General features: G+C 38.2%; 1 protein-coding gene across 1 annotated transcript in view; it reads right to left on the bottom strand.

The window, feature by feature from the left end:
• Positions 1-27211, bottom strand: part of patj (PATJ crumbs cell polarity complex component) — a 122537-nt gene that overhangs the window by 16114 nt on the left and 79212 nt on the right. Inside the window, exons 31-36 of the mRNA XM_073862180.1 lie at positions 16645-16841; positions 9769-9860; positions 2979-3051; positions 2775-2897; positions 2248-2340; positions 1897-1965 (exon numbers count right to left, since the gene is read on the bottom strand). Coding sequence (XP_073718281.1) covers positions 1897-1965; positions 2248-2340; positions 2775-2897; positions 2979-3051; positions 9769-9860; positions 16645-16841 — 647 coding nt within the window. The remainder of the gene's footprint in view (positions 1-1896; positions 1966-2247; positions 2341-2774; positions 2898-2978; positions 3052-9768; positions 9861-16644; positions 16842-27211) is intronic.

The raw sequence follows: 27211 nt of genomic DNA, 5'->3' as shown, positions 1-27211 counted from the left end.
TTAGTGCACGCACTGAAAAAGATAGGTATGTATTAATTAGTCCAAGTTGAGGTAAGAACATAGTAAAATATTGAAAAACGGTGGTGTTTTTCTTAAATGGGAACATATTCTGCAAAATCCAATTTTACAAAGTGTTTTTCACTAGGGATGCTCCAATCAATGCCGATCTCCACTAAAAATACGTGGCCGATTCACTATTCTAAATCGGACAGCCGATCTTATTTACAGCTATTTCAAGTACTACGGCTTTTGATCATTAAGTCCTTATGGATCTAAAATCACTGTTAGTTTGAGTCGTTTATAACATGCATTTGAAAAAGCAACAGTCGTCAAACATAATCATTATACATATTCTTTATTATCATGAAAATACCTGAAAAGGTTTGAAGAACAGCAATATAATTATACCCTTAAGCCATTTCCTGGAGCTGCGTGTCATCATAGCTGCGTGTGTATTTTTCTTCGTCTACAGCACATTCTAAATGTCTGCACGAGAGCGCCCCCTGGCTTTTGGATGTAGCGGCATTTCACCGTAATTCATTGAGAAGCATAGCAAGCATTGATCGGAGCATCCCTACTTTGGACATGTGTAAGGGCAGTGTGTGAACACAATAAACCTACACTGAATATTTTTATCCCCATTAAACCAAAGCAGTGTCATTAGATATGCTGTTTTGATTCTCTTGTTAATGTGATGTCACATTGAAAAAGCCCCACCTACAGCCACTGACTAACTGGTTAATTTGACCCAAAAGCTTTTCTAAATGTATTTGTAAGCACGTTGTAGGGGTTTAACAATACATCGATATGGATCGATGCATCGATTTAATTTCTACACATTCGATTCATCGGTACCACACGTACGATATCGATATGTCATTTCTTGTGCTAGTCTTATGTAGCGTTCAGACCAGCCGCGGTAGAGGCGTCAAGCGCAAGTGATTTCAATGTTAAGTCAATGTAAAGACGCGTTGACGCGCGTCTGGAGGTCTCGGGGCACGAATGAGGCATTTAGCGCATCTAGTTATCGCGCGGATGGCGCGAAATGAGCATTGCCGCGACAAACGCGCGAGTTGAAAATTTGAACTTTGGCGGAAAAACGCGCCGTGTTAACCAATCAGGAGCTTGCCCTAGTAGTTAGGGCTATCACGATTATGAAATTTGGCTGACGGTTAATTGTTTAATAAATTGTGACGATTAATTGCCTGTTTATTGCTTTGACAATAAATTCTTATACATTTTTTTGTTTATCAAATAATTTTCACAGATTGTTGTGATTTTTTAAATTAGATCTTTTGCAAGGTTTATCTGGCCGTAAATATTTATACACAACACGTTTTTAAAAGTAATCTGATACGGTCTCATTTATACAGGCGCTGCAGCTCCCCCTTGTGTTTTTTAGAGATGTGCAATCATTGCGGTGATCGGAAATCATCGCGATGAGGTCAAACAATTGCGATGAGATGATTATTTAATCATTGTGACAGCCCTACAAGTAGTGACGTGATTACAAGAAGCGAGCGGAGTTGCAGAAGCCCCTCCCATGACGCGAATTTCGCGTGAATGTCTCGATTATTAGAATTTCACGCGCGAATGAAGCGAGTAAACTCAAAATGTTCAAGCGGCAAACTAGTCGCAGTAGACGCGAATTTGACGCCTCAATCGTGGCTGGTGTGAACCTATGGTTAGCAAGTAAATGCAATGCGGTTGTAGCAGCGAAAACGCAGCGAAAGAGGCAGAAGACGTGACTGCAAATCGTGGGTTTGGAAATATTTTGTATTTGGAAAATGAATTGAATAAACAGATTGGCAAATTACCTTTGCCAGCACCAGCTGAAACCTTAAAGACTTTCATAATATGTGATTTTGAACGCACGGCTTCATTTTTTTCACACACCTGTTCAACATGAGGTCTTGGTGATGGTTCACTTATGGACTCCAACACTTTCTCTGTAGACTTGGGCTTCTAAAAAGATGAATAGACTTTAATTACTTTTATCAATCAGCGTTAACAGTCGACATCCAGCATTTAATGGAGCAATTATAAAACCAATGTCATGTGATTCATAGGAGAAAAATTAGGGCTGGCCAAGTTATTTAAAACTGTAGTATGCTGCATGGTTGTCACATTTCTGTGTGTACATTTGTATACTGTTCACTGCATGCTTCCCATACAACCTATAATGCAATTAGTATAGAAAGTATGCATACAGTGTACGAATAATACATATTCGTAAGTCTTCCTCACATTTAAGACCGACTCTCCTTCTTTGAGGTTCATCTGCGTCTGATCTCTGGGTGCAGTGCTTGTGGTTGAAACCATGCTGGGCTGCTCCTGAATCAGAAGATAGACAAACAGGTAAAGCACGAGCCCTACATACTCCCCTCAGAGTCTCAACTAGGTCAAAACCCGGCTATCTGCCTCCATCTAGGACAGAGTTGTGCTACAGGCTTTGGATGATGACACTGAGCTGGTGTTTAGAGTCAGGCACCCTGAAGGGAGTTTGAGGCTTGTTTACTGAAACGAAATCCACATTTAGGTCAGGAATGGATGGTGTGAACTCAGAATGACAATAAGCTTATAATTGTTTGTCGCATTTCCCACTGAATGCAAATGGCTGAACTTGCTTCAGCGTCTTTGTTGGATTCGAACCTGCAGCTTTCCGATTACCAGCTTGAGTTACAGGGACTTAGGGATGCGTCTAAATGGTAGAAAGTGAAAGGAAAGCCCTGAAAGCCCAGCGGTGTTGTTCCAGCTGATTGCCGAGGACTCACTTTGATTTGTGTGGGTTCAGGCGGGCTTCTGCTAACAGGAAGACTCTCGGGTAGATGAGGAGGGGGTTTCTCTACTGAAGGTGGAACTGATGATGTATTGTGATGCGTCTGAAACATCAAGACCTGCAATCAGTTTCATCAAACGCCTCTTATTCTCAAACACATCTCACGTATGAAGTACAACGCACGTGTGATGTACCGTACCTCAGCGGGATACAGAGAGGAGGGCTGGGAGAGGAAGGGAGGGACGGCCATTTGATTGATGGCATCTTCATTCCTATTGAGAGAAAAACATTAAAAGTTAAAGTTTAACACCTTATGCACCTTATAGAATATGCAGATAATACATGTATTAATTATTAGTAAATAATAATTAGTATAATAATTAGTAATTAATAAATAAATTGTCTGTCCGTTTCTGTCTGTCCGTCTATCCATCCATCCAAACCCATCCATCCATCCATCTACCCACCCAAATCCATCCATCCATCTATATATCTATCTTTGCATCCATCCATCTTTCTCTCTCTGTCTGTCTATTCATCCATCTATCCATACGTCTATCCCTTCCTCCATCCATCTATCCTTCTCGGTCTGTCTGTCTATCTATATATACATCTGTGTATTTATCCATCTGCCTGTCTATCTATCTATTCCTCTGTCTATTTATGCCGCTGTCTTTCTGTCTGTCTCTCTGTCTGTCTGTCTATCTATCTATCTATCTATACCTCTGTCTGTCTGTCTGTCTATCCATTTGTCTTTCTGTCTATTCATCCATAAAATCCATACGTCTATCCCTCCCTCCCTCCCTCCATCCATCTCTCTCTCTGTCCATCTGTGTATTTATCCATCCGCCTGTCTATCTATCTATCTATCTATCTATCTATCTATCTATCTATCTATCTATCTATCTATCTATCTATCTATCTATCTATCTATCTATCTATCTATCTATCTATCTATCTATCTATCTATCTATCTATCCCTCTGTCCGTCTATTTATGCTTCTGTCTGTCTGTCCATCCATCCATCAGTCTATCCATCTCTCCATCCATCCATCTTTCTCTCTCTGTCTGTCTATCTATCCATCCATCTGTGTATTTATCCATCTGCCTGTCTATCTATCTATCCCTCTGTCTATTTATGCTGCTGTCTTTCTGTCTGTCTGTCTCTCTGTCTGTCTGTCTGTCTATCTATCTATCCCTCTGTCTGTCTGTCTATCCATTTGTCTTTCTGTCTATTCATCCATAAAAACCATACGTCTATCCCTCCCTCCCTCCATCCATCCATCTCTCTCTGTCTGTCCATCTGTGTATTTATCCATCCGTCTGTCTATCTATCTGTCTCTCTGTCCGTCTATTTATGCCTCTGTCTGTCTGTCTGTCCATCCATCCATCCATCCATCCATCCATCCATCCATCCATCTATGATCCATCCATCAGTCTATCCATCTCTCCATCCATCCATCTTTCTCTCTCTGTCTGTCTATCTATCCATCCATCTGTGTATTTATCCATCTGCCTGTCTATCTATCTATCCCTCTGTCTATTTATGCTGCTGTCTGTCTGTCTGTCTGTCTATCTATCCCTCTGTCTGTCTATCTATCCATCTGTCTGTCTGTCTATCCATTTGTCTTTCTGTCTATTCATCCATAAAAACCATACGTCTATCCCTCCCTCCCTCCATCCATTCCATCTCTCTCTGTCTGTCCATCTGTGTATTTATCCATCTGCCTGTCTATCTATCTATTCCTCTGTCTATTTATGCCCCTGTCTTTCTGTCTGTCTCTCTGTCTGTCTGTCTATCTATCTATCTATACCTCTGTCTGTCTGTCTGTCTATCCATTTGTCTTTCTGTCTATTCATCCATAAAATCCATACGTCTATCCCTCCCTCCCTCCCTCCCTCCCTCCATCCATCCATCTCTCTCTCTCTGTCCATCTGTGTATTTATCCATCCGCCTGTCTATCTATCTATCTATCTATCCATCCCTCTGTCCGTCTATTTATGCCTCTGTCTGTCTGTCCATCCATCCATCAGTCTATCCATCTCTCCATCCATCCATCTTTCTCTCTCTGTCTGTCTATCTATCCATCCATCTGTGTATTTATCCATCTGCCTGTCTATCTATCTATCCCTCTGTCTATTTATGCTGCTGTCTTTCTGTCTGTCTGTCTCTCTGTCTGTCTGTCTATCTATCTATCCCTCTGTCTGTCTGTCTATCCATTTGTCTTTCTGTCTATTCATCCATAAAAACCATACGTCTATCCCTCCCTCCCTCCATCCATCCATCTCTCTCTGTCTGTCCATCTGTGTATTTATCCATCCGTCTGTCTATCTATCTGTCTCTCTGTCCGTCTATTTATGCCTCTGTCTGTCTGTCTGTCCATCCATCCATCCATCCATCCATCTATGATCCATCCATCAGTCTATCCATCTGTCCATCCATCCATCTTTCTCTCTCTGTCTGTCTATCTATCCATCCATCTGTGTATTTATCAATCTGCCTGTCTATCTATCTATCCCTCTGTCTATTTATGCTGCTGTCTGTCTGTCTGTCTGTCTGTCTATCTATCCCTCTGTCTGTCTGTCTATCCATTTGTCTTTCTGTCTATTCATCCATAAAAACCATACGTCTATCCCTCCCTCCATCCATCCATCCATACATCCGTCCATCCATCTCTGTCTGTCTACCTATCTGGGTATTTATCCATCCGCCTATCTATCTATCCCTCTGTCCGTCTATTTATGCCTCTGTCTTTCTGTCCATCCATCCATCCATCCATCTATCTATGATCCATCCATCAGTTTATCCGTCTTTCCATCCATCCATCCATCCATCTGTGTATTTATTCATCTATCTGTCTATCTATCTATCTTTCCGTCTGTCTATCTATCTATCTGTCCATCCATCTGTTTCTGTTTACACTATCTATCTATCTATCTATCTATCTATCTATCTATCTATCTATCTATCTATCTATCTATCTATCTATCTATCTATCTATCTATCTATCTATCTATCTATCCCTCTGTCTGTCTGTCTATCTATCCATCCATCCATCCATCTGTGTATTTATCCATCTGCCTGTCTATCTATCTATCCCTCTGGTTATTTATCCCCCTTTCTTTCTTTCTGTCTGTCTGTCTGTCTATCCCTCTGTCTATCTACCCCCTGTCTTTCTATCTATTCACCTATAAAAACCATACATCTATCTCTCCCTCCCTCCATCCGTCCATCCATCCATTCAGCAATCCATCCTTCTCTGTCTGTCTGTCCATCTGTGTATTTATCCATCTGCCTGTCTATCTATCTATCCCTCTGTCTGTCTATTTATGACTCTGTCTTTCTATCTATCCCTCTCCGTCTGTCTTTTCATCCATTTATCCATTTATACCTCCCTCCCTCTGCCCGTCCACCCATCCATCCTTCTCTGTCTGTCTGTCTATCTATCCATCTGTGTATTTATCCATCCGCCTGTCTATCTATTTATCCCTCTGTCTGTTGATTTATGCCTCTGTCTGTCTGTCTGTCTGTCTGTCTGTCTGTCTGTCTGTCTGTCTATCTATCTATCTATCTATCTATCTATCTATCTATCTATCTATCTATCTATCTATCTATCCCTCTCTGTCTGTCTATTCATCCAATCATCCATCCACGTCTATCCCTCTCTCTCCCTTTCTCCGCCCATCCATCCATCCATGTATCCATCCATCCGTCCTTCTCTGTCTGTCTGTCTATCTATCTATCCATTTGTGTATTTATCCATCCACCCGTCTATCTATCCCTCTGTTTGTCTATTTATGCCTCTGTCTTTCTGTCTGTCTGCCTGTCTGTCTATCCATCCATCCATCCATCTATGCATCCATCCATCAGTCTATCCATCTGTCTGCCCATCTATCCATCTGTCTGGCTATCCCTCTCTGTCTGTCTCTCTCTTCATCTGTCCATCTATCCCTCTGTCTGCCTGCCTGCCTGCCATCTATCTGTCTATTTTATCCATCCATCTATCTGTATCTATCCATCAGTCTATCCAAGTGTAGTGAAAACTGTTTGTGAGGCTTTGTGTGTTTACTTAAAAAATAAAAACAAACTATGATACAATCTTGTTTTTAACAGGGCCGAGTGATCCTGGAGGTCGACACCCTTTCTTAAGGGGGACTATTTCGGAAACAGACACGTGTCAAGTTAATTGGATTGACGGGCTTGAAAAGAGCAATAGGAAAACATGTCCTGGGTAAAGACACTGTGACAATCCTTTGTGAAGTCTGGAGGGGACATGTAAATATGTTACTAAATAAAGAGTGCGTTGTTGTTATGCAGCGGGCGTAGCTATAAAACAGCTGGAAACTAAAAGATTTAAGGTTTTCTTTTACAGCAGTAGACAAGAGAGCCGACTGCCAGAATTCCAGCTTCTCTGGGCTAACCAGGAAAAACAACCAATTCAGCCCTGTCGACAATACCAATTTTGTTTTCTACTTCTCACGTTCCAACACGGCTTGATTCAGACGGTCTTCTCCACTCGGATCGATAAAGACTGATGGGGCAGAATTGAGATATGAGATCTTGGGTTTCCGATCACCTTGGCGTTATTTGTCTTTGCACCCCAAGTGACCATTTTCCAATTAACGGTAATGCCTTTAGTCAAGGTAAGGTCACAGATGACAATAAGAATTTATAAAACAATCAATCCTTACCATAATTCTAATAACCTCCCCGAATGAGGCCACATGAATGAAATACCAAACACAACAAGGGTCACAGAAACCCGGTCCTTATTTGTTTCACCTCCCAAATCACTCCTTGTTGGACGACGCAAGATACAATGACACAGTGACATTTTGCTATTCACAGCACAGGTAGAAATTTTTTTTCCTAACCACTGCCCGCTTATGTAACCATGGCGATGCATCCTAGGGCCCTTTCTCCACGACTTTCCATCATCCATTGACAAACGACCTTTGACACGACACAAATCATTTACAAGAGTCGCTCCAGTCCAAAAAAGATGGCATATCCTGAAATCTATCAAAGCCGAGACTATTAATATCTAATAGCACGTCGACATGTTTCGACAGTCGTAAACCGTTCCCAGAATTTTGGTAATTAGCTGTGGATGGAGGCGAGATACGGGCATCTTTACACAGCTGTTATCAGCAAAACCTGTCATTTACACAAAATTACCATAAAATAAAGGTTAAGCTGACAAATACTCGTATGAAAACACAAAAAGAAGCAGATAATTTTGATAAAACCTATGCTGATAAGAGTCTTTTATTTGATGGAGCGAAATACAGTTTAACACTAAATATTTCCATTATCTCCAAGTTCAAGTCTACACAGTAATACATTAAATATTGAAGGTCAAAATAATGTATCATTTACATTTATGCATTTGGCAGATGCTTTTATCCAAAGCAAATTATAGTCCATTACAAGGTATACGTTTTTATCAGTATGACCGTTCCCTGCATATGTTTAAGCGCAATGATAAAACAATGTGACATATAAAACGTCAGGGTACACTGACATCTTGAATTTATTTAATGCTGTTCTGCATTCTTCCCAGATGCTTTAATCCGCTTGTGCTTGTGTTCGCTTCAGATGTGAAAGTTTAATGAAACTATTGGAACGGATTCAGACCGCTTAAACCTCACACAGACTTCACCGGCATGCTTTATAATCCTAATTACCCATGGTGCCTTGGGATTTTACTTGATCAAGAAGTTTGGTAATTTAATGACAGAAATGTCGCAATCCATTTGTCAGTTTCGGGCAAGCCGGACAACTTGGCTTGAGTAACTGCGAAAAAAGTTCCTACAAATAAATTCGAGGTACTGGGAATGAAGCACAATGTTTTGGGTTTATCATAAAGTTTCACTTTAAACTAAAGTGTGCGGCGTATTTCATATTTCAGATTGCACTGCAAAAAAATATTTTCAAGAAAAAAATTCTTAGTATTTTTGTTTTGTTTTCAATAAAAATATCTAAAAATTCTTAAATGAAGATGCTTTTTTTTGATGAGCAAAACAACCCAAGAAAATAAGTCTAGATTTTAGACCAAAAATATCAAATTTAAGTGATTTTGTGCATAAAACAAGCAAAAAAATCTGCCAATGGGGTAAGCAAAAAAACATTTTTCTTAAACACTAAATTCAAGAAAAAGTCTAGAAACATTTGCTTACCCCATTGGCAGATTTTTTTGCTTGTTTTATGCACAAAATCACTTAAATTTGATATTTTTGGCCTAAAAACTAGACTTATTTTCTTGGGTCAAGAAAAAGCATCTTAATTTAAGAATTTTTAGATATTTTTACTGAAAACAAGACAAAATACTAAGAATTTTTTTTCTTGAAAATCTTTTTTCTTACTTAGTATTTTTCTCTTGTTTTCAGTAAAAATATCTAAAAATTCTTAAATTAAGATGTATTTTCTTGATGAGCAAAATGACTTAGGAAAATAAGTCTAGTTTTTAGACCAAAAATATAAAATTTAAGCGTATTTGTGCTTAAAACAAGCACAAAAAAAATCTGCCAATGAAACAAGAACAATTTTCTTCAATTAAGTGTTTATGAAAAAAAAACTTATTTCAAGAAAAATGTTCTTATTCCATTGGCAGATATTTTTTGCTTGTTTTAAGCACTAATTTACATAAAGTTTATTTTTTTTTTGTATAAAAACTAGACTTATTTTCTTAGGTCATTGTGCTCATCAAGAAAACTCATCTTAATTTAAGAATTTTTTTATATTTTTGACTGAAAACAAGACAAAGATGTTAAGTAAGAAAGTCATTTTTTGCAGCGTCTCTGTAATGCACAATATATTGCATCATGATTAATGCAATACCAATTCTTTCAAACTTCACCTTTGTATTTCAATAAGAAATTTTATAAGATTTCATAAAGCTGAAATGACATTCATGTTAATAAATGAACAGATGGCAGTCTGTGGGGCAGCAGGCTAATCTCATGGGTTCACCTGTGAGGTTTCTTACCTGACCAGCACGAGTTTGACCTTTGACGGTGCACTTTTTATTATGGCAGATGCGTTCTGGTGGCTTCTGCCGTACAGCACCTGGTTGTTTATCTGGGTGGCACAAAAAGAAAAGCTGTTAGGACAAAAAAAACTTACACTGCAAAAATGTTATTTTCAAGAAAGAAAATTCTTAGTATTTTTGTCTTGTTTTCAGTAAAAATATCTAAAAATTCTTAAAATAAGATGCTTTTTCTTGATGAGCAAAACGACCCAAGAAAATACGTCTAGTTTTTAGACAAAAAATAATCAAATTTAAGTGAAATTGTGCATAAAACAAGCTAATTTTTATTGAATTTTATTGAAAATTCTATAATTTAGTAAGAAAAGTTTTCAAGATTTTTTGCTTATCCCATTGGCAGATGTTTTGCTTGTTTTATGCACAAATCACTTAAATTTGATATTTTTGGTCTGAAAACCAGACTTATTTTCTTGGGTCGTTTTGCTCACCAAGAAAAAGAAAAATCTTAATTTAAGAATTTTTAGATATTTTTACTTAAAACAAGACAAAAATACTAAGAATTTTTTTCTTGAAAATCATTTTTTGCAGTGTAGTAATATGTAAAATGTTATTAAAGGGATAGTTCACTAAAATTTTGTCATCATTTACTCACCTTTAAGTTGTTACAAAACTGTATAACTCATTTTGTTCTGCTGACCACAAAGGGAGATATTTTGAAGAATGTCTGTAAAGATCTGGGGCACCATTGACTTCTATAGTAGAATAGAAGTAAATAGTGCCCCAGATCTGTTTGGTTATAAACTTTTTTTAATAATATATCTTCATTAGTGTTTAGCCGAACAATGACATTTATACAGGTTTAAAACTTAAGGGTGAGTAAATAAATTCTTGGGTAAACCATCCCTTTGTTATTAATAATTCATATTTTTATGCAAAATAGGTAGCAAACCAAGCAATGGATATACAAGTTCACACTAACAGTAGCTAAGCTCATGACCACGCATTTGAGACGTGTTGAATTGTGTCTCCGATCAGCCATGACAGAATCATTAGCTGGGAAGCACAAGTGGATCGCGACTAATGCCGCAGTGTGTTGGGGATTAATGGAGATGGATATTATACAAAGGTCAGCGAGCAGGGCTACGCACCTCAAATTTAACAACAAAACACAAAGTTCGTAGCTGTACTTGTCGGACGAATTGCTAAATGGATTCTGAGAGGGAATAAAATAAATAAATGTCACTTGCACGAGTTGAGAATGCTTTTCAAATTTTAAAATTTAAATAAAATGTGAGTTGAATTTAAAAATCCTGCCCAGCAGCTGATAAAACTACAATGTACTTATTATACACCCCTGAAATGCTTTAGGATAAAACGTATTTCTTCGTCTGTGTGTAAATTTTTTTAATATTGATACAGTTGGCAGCTTTTTACATGTCTTCTGGGAATGCCATTCGGTCTATAATTTCTGGGTCAACGTCTCAACTGTTTTCTTGAAAATAACTCTGAGCCCTTTTCTTTTTCATCTTGGTGAGGACTCCTTAGTAACCTTGACTTTAAACCAAAAACACATTTCCTTTCTCGGGACTAACAGCTGCAAAGAAAAGCATTATCAGTTATTGGTTTCCTCCTAAATCTCTGTCTTATTTCACAGATATTGTTCGTCTGGAGCCATTCAGAGTCATAGTTAACAAAGCAAAAATCTCAACTATTCTCCATTGGAGCCAAATCACTTCTATTATTAAAGGAGACATATCATGAAAATCTGACTTTATCCACGTTTAAGTGCTATTATTGGGTCCCCCATCAACCTAAATTTGTAAAAGATCAACCCAGTAACTTAGTTTTGGTAAACCATTCTCTGCAAGCATGTGAAAAAATAGCTCATTGAAATTTGGCTCCCCTTGTGATGTCAGAAAGGGATTATACCGCCCCTTAATCTGCACTATCCAACCACAGCACTGCCATTTAGTGCAGAGTTCAGCTCATTTGCATTTTAAAGGACACCCAAAAACGCCACATTTTTGCTCACATCTACAAAGTGGCAATTTTAATATGTTATAATAAATGATCTATATGGTATTTTGAGCTAAAACTTCACATTTGTACTCTGGGGACACCAAAGATTTATTTGACATCTCAAAAAAGTCTTGTGAAATGTCCCCTTTAAAGCTTAAATGATGCTAAGGTATTGGACAGAATATATAAACCACTCAATTGTCTTGGCATTTTTTTTTTAGCTACATGGACACTTCTTGTATGTCATTTATCTCTGACAACATGTATATAGTTTTCACTTTATGCATATATTGATACATGTGCAATTTAACTTAAAATTATTACGCTTCTTTTTTTCTTTCTTATTCTCTTATATTTCTATTTTATTGTATAGACTATGTTATAATCTTCTCTGCATTATGTATCATTATTAGATCCAGTATACTTTAAACTAAGTCTATAAAAAATATCTGATATATTTGAATTTCAAACACAACACAACGCAATATTATTAAAGTCGATTGCCAAGAATGATTGCCCATAACCAAGTTTAATACAAAAAAGGGGCATTTCTAAAACAATACATGCTACTTGATGTATGAAATGTGTGGCAGTGCTGAACGTTTCGCATTCAAATTTGTTTTGCAATGCATTATGGGTTATTCAAAAGAAACCCCAAGCGAGCTTTGTAAGAAACAGCGATAAGCAAGAGACATAACAAGATAATAAATTTCCGAGCAGGTGGCTTCATTTAAAATTCATCTGGCTGTTTGAGGTAAAATCATTTAGCAGATGCTTTAATACAAAGAGAATTACAAATGCAAAACATCAAGTAATTTATCCTACAAGCCAAAAGGTTTCAAACGTAACATAGAAGCTCAAGCAAATCTTTAAAAAGTTTATATTAATATTTTTTGATTATGGTTGTAGTTAGTTATAATTAGAGAAACCGTACTTTCCAGACTATAAGCCGCACCGGAGTATAAGCCGCATCATTCAAAAATGCATAATTAAGACGAAATAACATATATAAGTCACAGTGGACTATACGTCGCGTTTATTTAGTAAATTATTTCACAAAATCCAAGCTGAAGAACATACATTTAATCTGGAAAGGTAAGTTATTCAACTAAACAATAGCAGACGGAGCACGGCTGAACAGAATCCAGATTATTATGTCTGCCCATCTTGTCACCCAATATTTAGTGTGATTTTTTACATTTTTACGTGTCTCTCATGTCACTTTGTCAGGGTTGATGACAATGGCACATACAAAAGTTAAAAAGATTGTGTGTCTGTGCCTAACTGACCATTTCATGTACCCATTTTGCAGTGACTTGATTTTTAATGATGTACTGTATACAATCCGTTCCCCCTTTTAAAATGTGCTGTACGTTTTTGAGGACACTGCATAATTAGCATAAAATAAAAACAACACAAGTCAATTTAAAGATGTAACCTTCTTATGAAACCAAACGTGTGTGTGATAGAAAGAGAGAGAGCGCAGAGTAAACAGCAGAGCCACAGAACTAAATGAGATTGACATTGATGGAAGCGACTCATCTCCCCGCTGGATTACACTGAGCTCAACAGGAGAAAGCTATTACCCAGAGATAGAAAAGAGAATGAACAGAAAGAGAGAAAATGGACTGGTCTTGAACACTGACCCGTAGGGAATTTGCAAAGAAACCTCAACCTTTGGGTTTGTCAAATATCTAGTATATGCTCCCTTCACCTGGTGGATAATAGCGGTATTGCGGAAAGCCGGAAATACTCGTCATTGGCAGGGAAGCGTTTTCTCTTGATTGACGAGATATCTCGTCAATGGCGGCGAAAGAGTTAATACCACAGATGATGTCTTTGTTATATTACTTGCAATAATTAAGTATATTATTGTTTTAATAGCAGTGACGGCTCGTGACTCCTCATCCGAGGGGCGCGAATTCAAAATAAGTGTTCGGAGTATCATGTGTGGTTCCTTTTTCCAAAATATGTGTCCTGCGTGTCGAGAGATCATTTGTGCATCACGTGTTTTGTCAAAATAAGTGCCTGCTGCACACGCATCAAAACCGTTTATAATAAAAGAGACGCTCATGTTCCAAAAGACACTCATTTAACATTAAACTCTGATTACGCATGAGATTATGCGAGTATCTGGCAAACACGATCGTCTCTTTTATCATAAACCCTTTGACGCGTCTGCAGAAGGCACTTATTTTGGCAGGACACGTGATGCACATACAATCTCTCACATATTTTAAAATTACATACCACACACATGACGGGCTACATACATGTTGTGACGAACTTCGCATTGTGCGCCCTCAGAAAAAGAAGTCACCAGCCGTCACTGTTTAATAGAGAATCAAATAAATAAGCACAACATATACTTACTCTGCAAAGAGAAATTTTATATGCCTTTAAACATGCTTATGGCTGTTAAAAGTACTGAAAATAAAACATTTCACAGTCTTCACTGTATGAATTAAATATACACGCATTCATATAAACTACAACAGTTCTTCAGTGAAGAGCAGAGAGTGATTTTTCAGAGATGAATTAGGTTACTGTCGCTTTAAGACGTGACAGAGATCGCGGACAACAGCAGCTGTGAGGAAAACTAAAGTTTAAACTGTCAAAACGCATGCAAATAATGTACTTTCGACATGAGGATGCAATTGTCTGCGATAGATATGCTTTGTATATGCTGTTTGATGGGGATGTGAAGACGCAAGATGCATCACGCTGTTGACCGGAGCGCGTCCTCATAGAAAGTACACATATATATGTAAAGGCAAACGAGAAATCCAATTCTGCATGTCGCACATGAGCAACTAGATTATAAAAATGCTCGCACTGCGTAAAAATTGTCTCCAATTGCCGCATTCAGGAGCCCTAAGATGACAAAAGTAAACAGAAAGATTGGTTCATGAGATCGGCAAATTTTGCGAGTACCCATCGAGTCATTTATACCGATCTGCGGCTGATCAATCGGAGCATCCCTAATGGAAGTCACGGTCATGTTACTACAGTAGCCCTAAACTGCTCTACAGAGCATGTTTTGTCAATATGTTGTCTCAGACAATAACACGTTTGTCCTGTGGCGGCTACCGTATGCGTTTCGAAAGGAAGGGGTGAGCTGTGGACTGAGCCGTTGGTTGCAATTCACAATTTAAAAAGCCTTTATAGGGATGGATAACCCAAAAGGAGTGTGTTATCTTCACGTTCGATTACTTTTTAAGAGTAATACATTTCGAATGAAATAAATGTATTGATATTTAATTACAGTGGGTGAAGTTCCTATTATTACTTTATTTTAATGCATTGTAAAATGCATAGCTTATACAAAGGCTGCCGTCTACTTTTTACTCTGCATTCACGGACAACTAACTCTTTTTACATGAATAAAATGTTCGCTACCAACTTTTGGCCATGATTAAATGATGTTGTAAATAACGTTGAGTTTCTTGCACTAAACTTTCGCTTGACTTCACAAAAGCTTTATATATCATCAGAACAAACGGGTATTAATTTTGTGTTGACACTATCTGCTGTTGACTCTTAAATGGATAGCACCTGCAAACTTGCATTTCTGCAAAAGAAGCCACTAACGTCTTGATTCTCAAACTTTTTGGCGTGCGCCCCCCTTGTTTGGGTGCATCCCTTCACGCCCCTTCCCCCAAATAAATTCATTACATAAAACGATCTCAAACTTAGAATTTGAATTAAACAAAGACTTTTTCCATGTTTAAGTGCTACAATTGGGTCTTCAGTGCTTCTATCAAACTATAAAATGTGAAAAAGTCAACCCTGTAACATAGTTTTGGTAAACTATTCTCTGCAAGCATGTGAAAAAATAGCTCATTGAAATTTGGCTCTCCTTGTGATGTCAGAGGGGGATAATACCGCCCCTTAATCCAACCACGGCACTGCCATTTAGTGGAGAGATCAGCTCATTTGCATTTTAAAGGACACACCCAAAAACGGTAAATTTTTGCTCACAACTACAAAGTGACAATTCTAACATGTTATAATAAATTATCTATAAGGTATTTTAAGCTTAAACTTTACATACGTACTCTGGGAACACCAAAGATTTATTTGACATCTTAACTCATTCACCGCCAGCCTTTTTGAGAAAAGTTGCCCACCTGCATTTTTGTGATTTTAACAAAAGTTTCACAAAATTCCTTGCAGGAAAAATTATCTTCTATAAATATATAAACATACAAATTATATCAAATTAAAGAACACACCCTCTGCTTTCAAACAAACAATAAACAAACAAACAAAATGGGGAAAAAACGTTTCATTATATAATAACTTTTTCCACTTAATTTAACCACTGAAATATGGATATTTATCTTCAAAAATACAACATTTTGAGCAAAAAGCTTAAAAAAATTGTGTTTTTGTAAAGGAATTTATGTTAGAGATCAGACTCAGAATGACTATCAAACATAAAGGCAGTTAAAATAAATCATTAAATCTTTTAAACTTCCGTTTTTGATAAATTCTAGTGGATAAAAGCGGTATTACACTTTCACTTTGAAATTCGTCCAGAAAGGCGTATTTATTAGTTAAATATTAACTCATAATTGACGAGATAACTCGTCAATGGCGGTGAATGAGTTAAAAAAGTGAAATGGCCTCTTTAAATTATACAACATAGTGCTGTTGGTTAGTAGCCTTATTTTTTTTTCGTTTAATTACACAGAAGTTATGATATATGAATGTATTTTAATACAATTTCATTAAACTGGGCCCACTGGCACCATCTCGCATCACCCAGTTGGGGATCACTAGTCTCAATTAACAGCAAATTATCATTTCTGGCCAATCATCATACACTGTGCCGTTCATGCATGTGTGTTTTACCTCCAATAGCTCGTCGCCCACTCTGATGCACCCCTCGCGTCCAGCCGGACCCCCGGGTGTGATCCCCACCACGAAAATGCTCATGCAGGACCGGTCCCTGTTTCCGGCCAGGCTGAGCCCCAAGCCATTGCGATCTTTTTCCAGTTCCACGATCAGCAGCTCACCTGGCAGGTCCGCGTACCTCTGCCTGATCACCTCTAAATACAAACACAAAGAAAGACCACATGCGTCATTGCACCAAAAATAAGACTCAAAAGCAATGACATTCCTAGAGGACAAGTACAAAGGTAATGGTTACGTGAGCGCCTACACGTCAAGCCGAGCACAGCAAACGGTACAGTTGTGGACAACCGTTGGTACAACATATGAGCTGTCAAAATTTACAAGTATTACAAATATATTTTATATCAATAAAAGATAGTATTTTTCTGAATTTTTTTAACTGTTAAGCGTCGCCGTCCCGAATACGGGACACCTACGTTTGCATTAATATTGTTGATGTAAATTTTAATCTATCACTACAAACTATATATCGTTGGAAAGGTCTAAGCCTCCAGAATAGACATTTCAGCAGTGTTTTATAAAATAAATTATGTAGGGAGAGTAATTGATTCATTAATGAAGAGAGTGTACCTCAAAAAATGTATTTTCTGCTAAATGTCACTGTTCCACCAGAAGGACGCCTACATTTACTTCAATGTTTGCATATGAATTCTTATCTAATCATGACAAACTGTATATTGCTTGAAAGCTCCAAAAGTGTAGACTTAACTCAATAGGGTGGGGTGACGCTTAAAAGGTTAAATAAAAGATAAAAAGGAGAAATGATGCAGATTTTATTTCCCAGGCAGCTTTCTTTGCTCATATTTACCAAGAGTGCCAATATTTTTTATGAAAATTAAATTTTGTAAAGCCGCGTCCAGTGAGCCAACAAAATATTGGCCCATTTCTCATTTCATGAACGACTGTTTACTGTCCTCTGACTCTCGGCAAGTCGTTGTAATTATGCATTATTTGCTCAATGAGTGGAGTCAAAACGAACGGACTTAATAAAACGTTGTTGAATTTAGCCACAAGCTTTTTTAACTGCAGTTTATTAATCTGGACAAAAACGGCCCCGCTGTCACCCATCAAACATGGCCTCGTCCCGCGGCATTTTATGCAAAATACTTTTTTTTAATGGACAGATGACTTTATCCCTCTCGCTTTCTCTGAAAGTCTGTATTATATGGCTGCTATTGAAATGGTGGATAAGCAGAGACTTCAAGGGAGAACGACGTCTTGACTCGTGAGCACCAGGAACATTTCATCATCTTCCCAGCCAGCTGCTTCAAAACCTCAAAAGACTTCAAGCGCTTTTTTAAGGGTTCTTCCCAAAAAGACCTGTGGGATGTTTTTAAGCTATCAAAGGTGCCTGATGGTGAAAGTCTCTTAAAGTAAAGGAACAAACAGAGAAAAAACCTGGCAGGCATTTTCTAAACTACAATGGATCACATGATTTCATTGTCGAGAATCCATTAGGGAATACGTTGCAATTTGGCGTTAATGAAAACCAGCCAATTTGCAAACCTAAACTAACTGTTGACATTGACAGATGGTCGAGGAAAATGCATAACACCAAGCAAAGCAAAGCAAACCAGCATTGATGTTTTCCCCTCTTTCATGACACTATCTTCTTAACTGCAATCCCTCTTTGAAGTTTAAGCTCTATCGACAATATTTGTGGCATGCGGTTGAGAACCACAAAAATAATTGACTCTCAAAAAAAAAAAAAAACGGAACATTGAAGTAAACAGTCATACGCCTCAAAAGGTACAAAAAATATGAAGCACATAAATTACTTGCAACTTTAAACAGATTTGCTTTTATTGAAAGTGAAAATATTTTTTTTTAAAGGTCACGTTCTTTCTGATCCCATTTTTAAACCCTAGTTAGTGTGTAATATTGCTGTTAAGAGCATAAATAATACCTGTAAAATGATAAAGCTCAAAGTTCACTGCCAGCTGATATATTTTCTTTCACAGAATTCGCCGTTCAAAGCCTACAGCGAACGGCCGGTTTGGACTACAACTCTCTACTTCCTGCTTTAATGACGTCACTAGAACAGTTTTTTGACTAAGCTCCGCCCATAGGAATGTGTCAGTCACCAGCTAAGTTAACGGCAAGCTAAGCTGCTATCGAAACACAACAACCTAAACAAACTACACAATCAGAACTCGCTACGTATTTCTGAAGGAGGGACTTCATAGAACAAGAAAGACATCAGCCTGTTTTTATATATCTCCCAAGGGTTTTTTCCTCCTAGGACTTTTTTTTACTTCCCCGGCTAAAAATCCAGGGTTTTTTTCTCCTAGGACTTTTTTTTACTTCCCCGGCTAAAAATCCAGGGTTTTTTCCTCCTAGGACTTTTTTTTACTTCCCCGGCTAAAAATCCGGGTTTTTTTTCTCCTAGGGGGTTTTTCAACCCGGGGAGGCAGCCTTCTTGGGCTTAACTTCTAAACGTCACATTAGTATTGCGTTTGCTTATAATGTTGATTTAAAGCCGCAGCAAATTTAGCGGCTTGTGCTATCGTGTATTATGTTGTGCTATCTGTCGATTTTCTGTGCTTTTCACTGCATCTATTATGTAAAGCTGCTTTGATACAATTACCAAATTGTGAAAAGCGCTATATAAATAAAATTGAATTGAATTTTTAGGACAGTGAAAACAGCACCATACAGATAAGTAAATTGTGTGAAAAATACAGCGTTTTTTACACGTGGAACATGAACACATGTTATATGCGCACTGTAAACACAATCAAAGCTTCAAAAACATAGAAAGAACGGGACCTTTAATACCACGGGTGTCAGGTGACCCGGGTAGATGGGGTGGGTGCCTAGATGGGCTAACATTGACCTTTCGCACAGTTTTACCACAGTGTCTCTCTAGTGGCACATCGAGAGCACAAGCACCACATGAGAAGCCTAATTAACAACTTTGGGGCAGCAAACCCGACATAAAACCTCAGCAAATGGACGGAGTGAGAACGTCGCACCCCCTGCATAAGGACAGCAGGTTGGGTCAAAATAAACAGGGTCTGTGTGTTTCTGATAACTGCTACGGTCCATTAAAATCCGATGTCACGCCTCATCTGCGGAGCAGGAAACATTTTAAAGGGTTTATTGCTGTTGCTTTATGTACTGAGGCGCTGCTTATTTGGCGTTTTGAAACTCACTAATGCATTATTAGAGACAAACAAGAACATTTACGCACAACAGAGACATTAATATTTGTTAATACTGTAGTGTGAGAACTTTGTGTGACTAAATGTGGAATGAGCAATTTACATGAAATCTTTTGTATAGTTAATTTAGCAAGAAATTCAATAAAGATTTTCTCATTTTGCAATAAAACTTTTATAAAAATTTAATTGGAAAAAAACAATACTTATAACTACATAACTATATTTATAACATTATCATTGGTGCACAAAAAAAATCTGTAACACATTATTACCAAAATAGAAGTAAAAAATATTATGTATTAACATAACAGATGATAACACACCTGTGACCTCTGTCAAAATTATTTTTACATTTTGGATGAGGACATCGATCAAAGGTTCAACCGGTCACTGCCCCCCCGTTTTGAGTAAGAATTCAGAAGAAATTATTTTTTATTATTTTTATTTTATCATTGCATTGATCCATTTAGCTGATCAGACATTAACTCTTTCCCCGCCATTGACGAGTTAACTTAAAAAGAATTAAGAGAAAACAATTCTCTGCCTATGACAAGTTTTTACGGCAATCCGTTTTTCCGCTATTATCCACCAGGTGGCGCTGAGGAAGCAACCGCTAAAGCCAAACTGTAAAAACTCTGTGTATGTCTTGATCATAGCTCTGAATCTGTTTTCTATTACAGGCTTTCACAAAAATGCAATTATCTCAGCTTTTTGCTCAAAATTTGACATTTTTGATGAAACCTACCCATATTTGAGAGGTGATAAAAAGAGAACAAATAAAGGTAGGATGAAACTTTTTTGTTTAAAAGCAGAGGTTCTGGTCTTTCATTTGATATATTGTATGTTTATATATTTATAAAAGAACATTTTCTGGAAGGCATTCAACTTTTGTGAAAATCATAAAAATACTAACACTGGCGGGGAAAGAGTTAACAGTTAGTGTGAAGAACGATACTTATACAGGTAGATGCAACAAACCAGGGCTGCGCTCAGATCGGCTGTCAGAATCCTTGATAGGTGTTGACCAAAAAAAAACTTGGAGTTGTAATTCGATCAGACTCCAGTGAGAAGGAAGTGAAAGATCGATGCTTCGGTATTGAAGATTTATAGAGAAAAATAACATGTCACTTGGTTGGGGGAAAAAAGGACCTGGCAAACACGGCTGACTACAAAAGTCATTTGGATGTTCAGCTTTTATACACATTAAAAGGTAACAAGTTAAACCACACAGGTAATTCTAGATCAATTATGATATGATTGGATGAGCCCAGACAGCTAATCAACAGGCTGGAAGATGATTGGCTTAGCTTGAACAGGTAATCACAAAAAATACTGGTTCAGCCAATCAGCATGCATGAACTACTGGCTCAGCTCAAACAAGACAATAGGTCTGATCGACTTTACGTGGTACCGCACAAACTGACAGGGGAGGACATGAATGTACCGCGAGAGAGATTTAAAAGCAAACTCCTTCGTATTGTATGATGTCATCTGTCTGTCAGTTGTTGTGGTGCCGCAGGAACCCTTGGCTCAGATCAGAAAGCCAATGAGCATGCGGAAACCCTTGGTAACCAATCAACAGACAGAAACCTTTGGCTCAGATCAGACAGCCAATCAGCTGGTGGAAACCCTTGGCTCAGATCAGAACCAATCAACAGACAGGAACTCTTGGCTCAGATTAGACGGCCAATCAGCTGGTGGAAACCCTTGGCTCAGATCATAACCAATCAATAGGCAGGAACTCTTGGCTCAGATCAGACGGCCAATCAGCTGGTGGAAACCCTTGGCTCAGATCATAACCAATCAATAGGCAGGAACTCTTGGCTCAGATCAGACGGCCAATCAGCTGGTGGAAACCCTTGGCTCAGATCAGACAGCCAATGAGCGTGCGGAAACCCTTGGCTTAGATAAGATAACCAATCATCAGAAAGGAACCTTTGCCTCAGATCAGACGGCCAATCAGCTGGTGGAAACCCTTGCCTCAGATCATAACCAATCAACAGGCAGGAACTCTTGGCTCAGATCAGACGGCCAATCAGCTGGTGGAAACTCTTGGCTCAGATCATAACCAATCAACAGGGAGGAACCCTTGGCTCAGATCAGACGGCCAATCAGCTGGTGGAAACCCTTGGCTCAGATCATAATCAATCAACAGGCAGGAACTCTTGGCTCAGATCATAACCAATCAATAGGCAGGAACCCTTGGCTCAGATCAGACAGCCAATGAGCGTGCGGAAACCCTTGACTTAGATAAGATAACCAATCAACAGAAAGGAACCTTTGGCTCAGATCAGACGGCCAATCAGCTTGTGGAAACCCTTGGCTCAGATCATAACCAATCAATAGGCAGGAACCCTTGGCTCAGATCAGATGGCCAATCAGCTGGTGGAAACCCTTGGCTTAGATCTTAGTCAATCAACATGCAGAAACCCTTGGCTCAGATCATACAGCCAATCAGCAGATGGAAACCCTTGGCTTAGATAAAAAATAACAATCAACGGGCAAAAACCCTTGGCTCAGATCAGACAACCAATCAACACCCAGGAACTCATTGGATCACATCAGAAAGCCAATCAAAAACACTTGGCTCAGATCAGACAGCCAATCAGCACCCAGGAACTCCTTGGCTTGGATCAGACAGGCAATCACCATGCAGGAACCAACACATAAGATGTGTTTGTCTTTACGCGTTGCCGCACGAACCCACAGGCGGACGACATCAAAGCACCATAAGAGAGATCCGAAAGCAAACTCCTCCGTATGATTTCTCTAATCCCTCACGCGGTACTTTGATGTCACCCGCCTGTCAGTTCTTGGGCGCCACATAAAGTCGATCCCACCCATCGACCGGCATCTGGTTGACTGACTGGCCTACAACAGGGCATCATTCGACTACATAACACCTTCATTTCTGCTGAGGCGAAGTCAGCCAGAGAGCCATTAAAAAAAGCTCAAGGACTTTGTGTGCCAGACGGGGTGCATAAAATACTGTAATGAGGAAGAAACTGACTTTATTTAATACTTTTACTCCACCACACAGATACTTAATAACACAGCTGCTCCCAATAGTGCTATTTATTCACATCTGTAGGAGGACCTACAGCATGACCTCTATTAATGTAGTTTGTAGTCTTCGGGTGATATAAAGGCTATAAAATGTTCTTGTTATACACGTAGCGGTTTCGATGTCATACTGCGTTTTATTGACAAATAAAATTTCACTTTGCGAACATCGCTGACGGCACATTTCAATCTGTTCCTTTATATCTCATTGATAGTAAGAGGAAACCGCGATTCATTCATCCGTCATTAACTCTAACTAAACGCGGTCATTTATCCCCTGATATGTAAAATGATTTCTCTCAACCGATATAGCCCGAGACGGCAAAACTCTCTCGCTGCGTAATGGATTGCCGGTGTATCCACGCTGCCTTCAGATCCAGCCCAGGCAAATGCTGTATTATGGCCTGAGGAGATCACAGCCGTTGCCTTCAAATCAATCCGTCTTATTTCTCTCTCAGGCCCTTGAAGACATCCAGAGGGGCACACATGGGGAAAAACAAACCGCCTAGCATCGTTTACTTGCAATTGTGCGGGTGCAAAGCCCTTTCAAGGTCGTTGGGAAATTTTTATGGCTGTGGCACTTGTTAAGGGAAGACCCCGGAAAAGCACCCGAACTGCTTGGAAACACAGACAAGCTCTGATTTCTCAGAATATGAGTTACAAACCCCACAGTGCCATTGTTATGATAGCTAAAGACGTGTGAAGCGAAACCAGGAGCTTTCGCACACATCTGTAGGGGAGACAGGCCAGATGTTGGTGGTTTAATTAGAAAGCAATGAGAAATCGGGCTGATAGATTTCGTTGTGGGGAAGGCAGAACGTGGATGAGACGGTTGTGAAATGTTCGATTTCATGTTTATGTGTACCGCTGCAATGGATGGTGTACACTGAAAAAATGGTGCCCAGCTTTCACTGGGACAGTACCCTTTACAAAAGTACAGCTTTGGACCTAAAGAGTTTATATTAGTACCTTATATGTACATATTGGTACCAAATACATAAAGGTACATATTAGGTCCTTTTTAAAGCGTACTGCCCCAGTGACATATTTTTGTAGTCGCATGAAAAATCTAGGCTTGTTACCTGTGGGTTCACATCCTTAAAGGGGCAATTTATGAGGTAACACAATTGTACCCTTAAGGGACTGAACTAAAGTGAATTGCTTCGGATCATGGTTGATCTGCTATAACCACATTTTATAGACATAGAAATACTGTTTTATTTCCACATGAGTTTGAAACACCATGAGGCTGAGTAAATGATAACAAAAATGTAATTTTGGGGTTAAATATTAAAGGGATAGTTTTGGGGCACCATTGACTTCCATAGTATTTGTTTTTTCTACAATGGAAGCCAATAGTGCCCCAGTTCTGCTGGGTTACAAACATTTTTCAAAATATTTTTTTTGTGTTGATCAACTAAAGTGAATTGCTTCGGATCATGGCTGATCTGCTAAATGACCACATTTTATAGACATAGAAATACAGTTTTTTGTTCCACAGAAAAAAAACGGGTTTGAAACACCATGAGGATGAGTAAATGATAACAAAAATGTCATTTTTGGGTTAAATATAAAAGGGATAGTTTTGGGGCACCATTGACTTCCATAGTATTTGTTTTTTCTAGACTGGAAGTCAATAGTGCCCCAGTTCTGCTTGGTTACAAACATTTTTCAAAATATCTTTATCTATCTTTATTTGTGTTGATCAACTAAAGTGAATTGCTTCGAATCATGGCTGATCATGCTAAATGACCACACTTTATCCAAAGCACGTACGTACTCAACCTGTAGAGGACAGTTAACCTAAAAATTCTGTCCTATCGTGTGGTTTCAAACCTGTATGACTTTCTTACTTTTGCAAAAGCAAGAATGTTGTTTTGAACCCCAATGACTTTCATTGTATGGACAAAAATAATAGATATATAAATAAATTCTGTTTTTTTGTTCCTCAGGAAAAAAAACTGGTTTGATACACCGTAAGGATGAGTAAATGATAAAAAAAATGATTTTTTTTCTACAATGGAAGTCAATAGTGCCCCAGTTCTGCTTGGTTTCAAACATTTTTCAAAATATCTTCATTTGTGTTGATCAACTAAAGTGAATTGCTTCGGATCAGGACTGATCTGCTAAATGACCACATTTAATAGACATAGAAATACAGTTTTTTTTGTTCCACAGAAAAAAAACGGGTTTGAAACACCATGAGGATGAGTATTGATAACAAAAATGTCATTTTTGGGTTAAATATAAAAGGGATAGTTTTGGGGCACCATTGACTTTCATAGTATTTGTTTTTTTCTACAATGGAAGTTAATAGTGCCCCAGTTCTTCTTTGTTACAAACAATTCCTCTATGCTTCTAGATCCGTTAATTTTTCCAGTGTGTAATATTATCCCGTAGATGCTGGTATGGTAGTAATCCACAATATTGTTGCACTTGTACAGTTAATACAGTTATTACAGTTGTTACAGTTAGTACACGCATCGCCATGATAAATCTCAAGTCACGCCTCCCTCGCTCTGTAGAGTCTACTCTGAGCCCATCCCGCCTCTGAGCCCACCCCGCCTTGAACCCCACTGACTTTCATTGTATGGACAAAAATAATAGATATATAAAGAAATATTGTTATTTTTGTTCCATAGAAAAAGCAAACGAGTTGGAAACACCATGAGGATGAGTAAATGATAGCAAAAATGTCATTTTTGGGTTAAATATTAAATGGATAGTTTTGGGGCACCATTGACTTCCATTGTAGAAAAAACACAAATACAATGGAAGTCAATAGTGCCCCAGTTCTGCTTGGTTACAAACATTTTTCAAAATATCTTTATTTGTGTTGATCAACTAAAGTGAATTGCTTCGGATCAAGGCTGATCTGCTAAATGACCACATTTTATCCAAAGCACGTCGTACGTATTCAACCTGTAGGGGACAGTTAACCTAAAAATACAAATTCTGTCCAATCGTGTGGTTTCAAACCTGTATGACTTTCTTACTTTTGCAAAAGCAAGAATGTTGTTTTGAAACCCACTGACTTTCATTGTATGGACAAAAATAATAGGTATATAAAGAAATATTGTTATTTTTGTTCCACAGAAAAAAAACGGGTTGGAAACACCATGAGGATAAGTAAATGATAACAAAAATGTAATTTTTTGGGTTAAATATTAAAGGAATAGTTTTGGGGCACCATTGACTTCCATAGTAGTAGTTTTTTCCTACAATGGAAGTCAATAGTGCCCCACATTTTTCAAAATATCTTTATTTGTGTTGATCAACTAAAGTGAATTGCTTCGGATCATGGCTGATCTGCTAAATGACCACATTTTGTCCAAAGAACGTACGTATTCAACCTGTAGGGAACAGTTCATCGAAAAATGAAAATTCTGTCTATACGTGTGGTTTCAAACCTGTATGACTTTTTACTTTTGCAAAAGCAGAATGTTGTTTGAACCCCACTGACTTTCATTGTATGGACAAAATAATAGATATAATAATACTGTTATTTTTGATCAACAGACAAAACATGAGGATGAGTAAATGACAACAAAAATGTCATTTTTGGGTTAAATATTAAAGGGATAATTTTGGGGCACCATTGACTTCCATAGTATTTGTGTTTTTTCTACAATGGAAGTCAATAGTGCCCCAGTTCTTCTTGGTTACAAAAATTTTATAAAATATCTTTATTTGTGTTTAGCAGAGCAAAGAAATTCATACATGTTTGGAACAACTTAAAGGTGCAGTGTGTAGATTTTAGCGGCATCCAGCAGTGATGTGAATTGCAACCAACGTTCACCGAAACGCATAGAGAAGCTACGGTAGCTGCCACATGACAAACATGGTGTTGTTTAAGACAAAATACAGTAGTTCCAAAACGCAGTTTGTCTGTTTAGGGCTACCCTAGAAACATGGCGGCACAAAATGGTGACTTCCATGTAAGGGGACCCGCGGTGTATGTAGATGAAAACATCTCATTCTTAGGTAATAAACACGTAACAATTCATTATGTAAGGTCTTTATATACCGCTGATAATGTAGTTTATATTGCATTTCTGTCAAGTGATCCTTATTAAAGGAATAGTCTACTCATTTTCAATATTAAAATATGTTATTACCTTAACTAAGAATTGTTGATACATCCCTCTATCATCTGTGTGCGTGCACGTAAGCACTGGAGCGCGCTGTGACGCTTCGATAGCATTTAGTTAGAAGTGACCAAACACATCAACGTTTTTCCTATTTAAGACGAGTAGTTATACGAGCAAGTTTGGTGG

Source organism: Misgurnus anguillicaudatus, chromosome 23 (genome assembly GCF_027580225.2).
Source record: "Misgurnus anguillicaudatus chromosome 23, ASM2758022v2, whole genome shotgun sequence".
Lineage (NCBI taxonomy): Eukaryota > Metazoa > Chordata > Actinopteri > Cypriniformes > Cobitidae > Misgurnus > Misgurnus anguillicaudatus.
The sequence above is the reverse complement of the archived record's forward strand: the minus strand, read 5'-3'. Positions and strand labels throughout refer to the sequence as shown.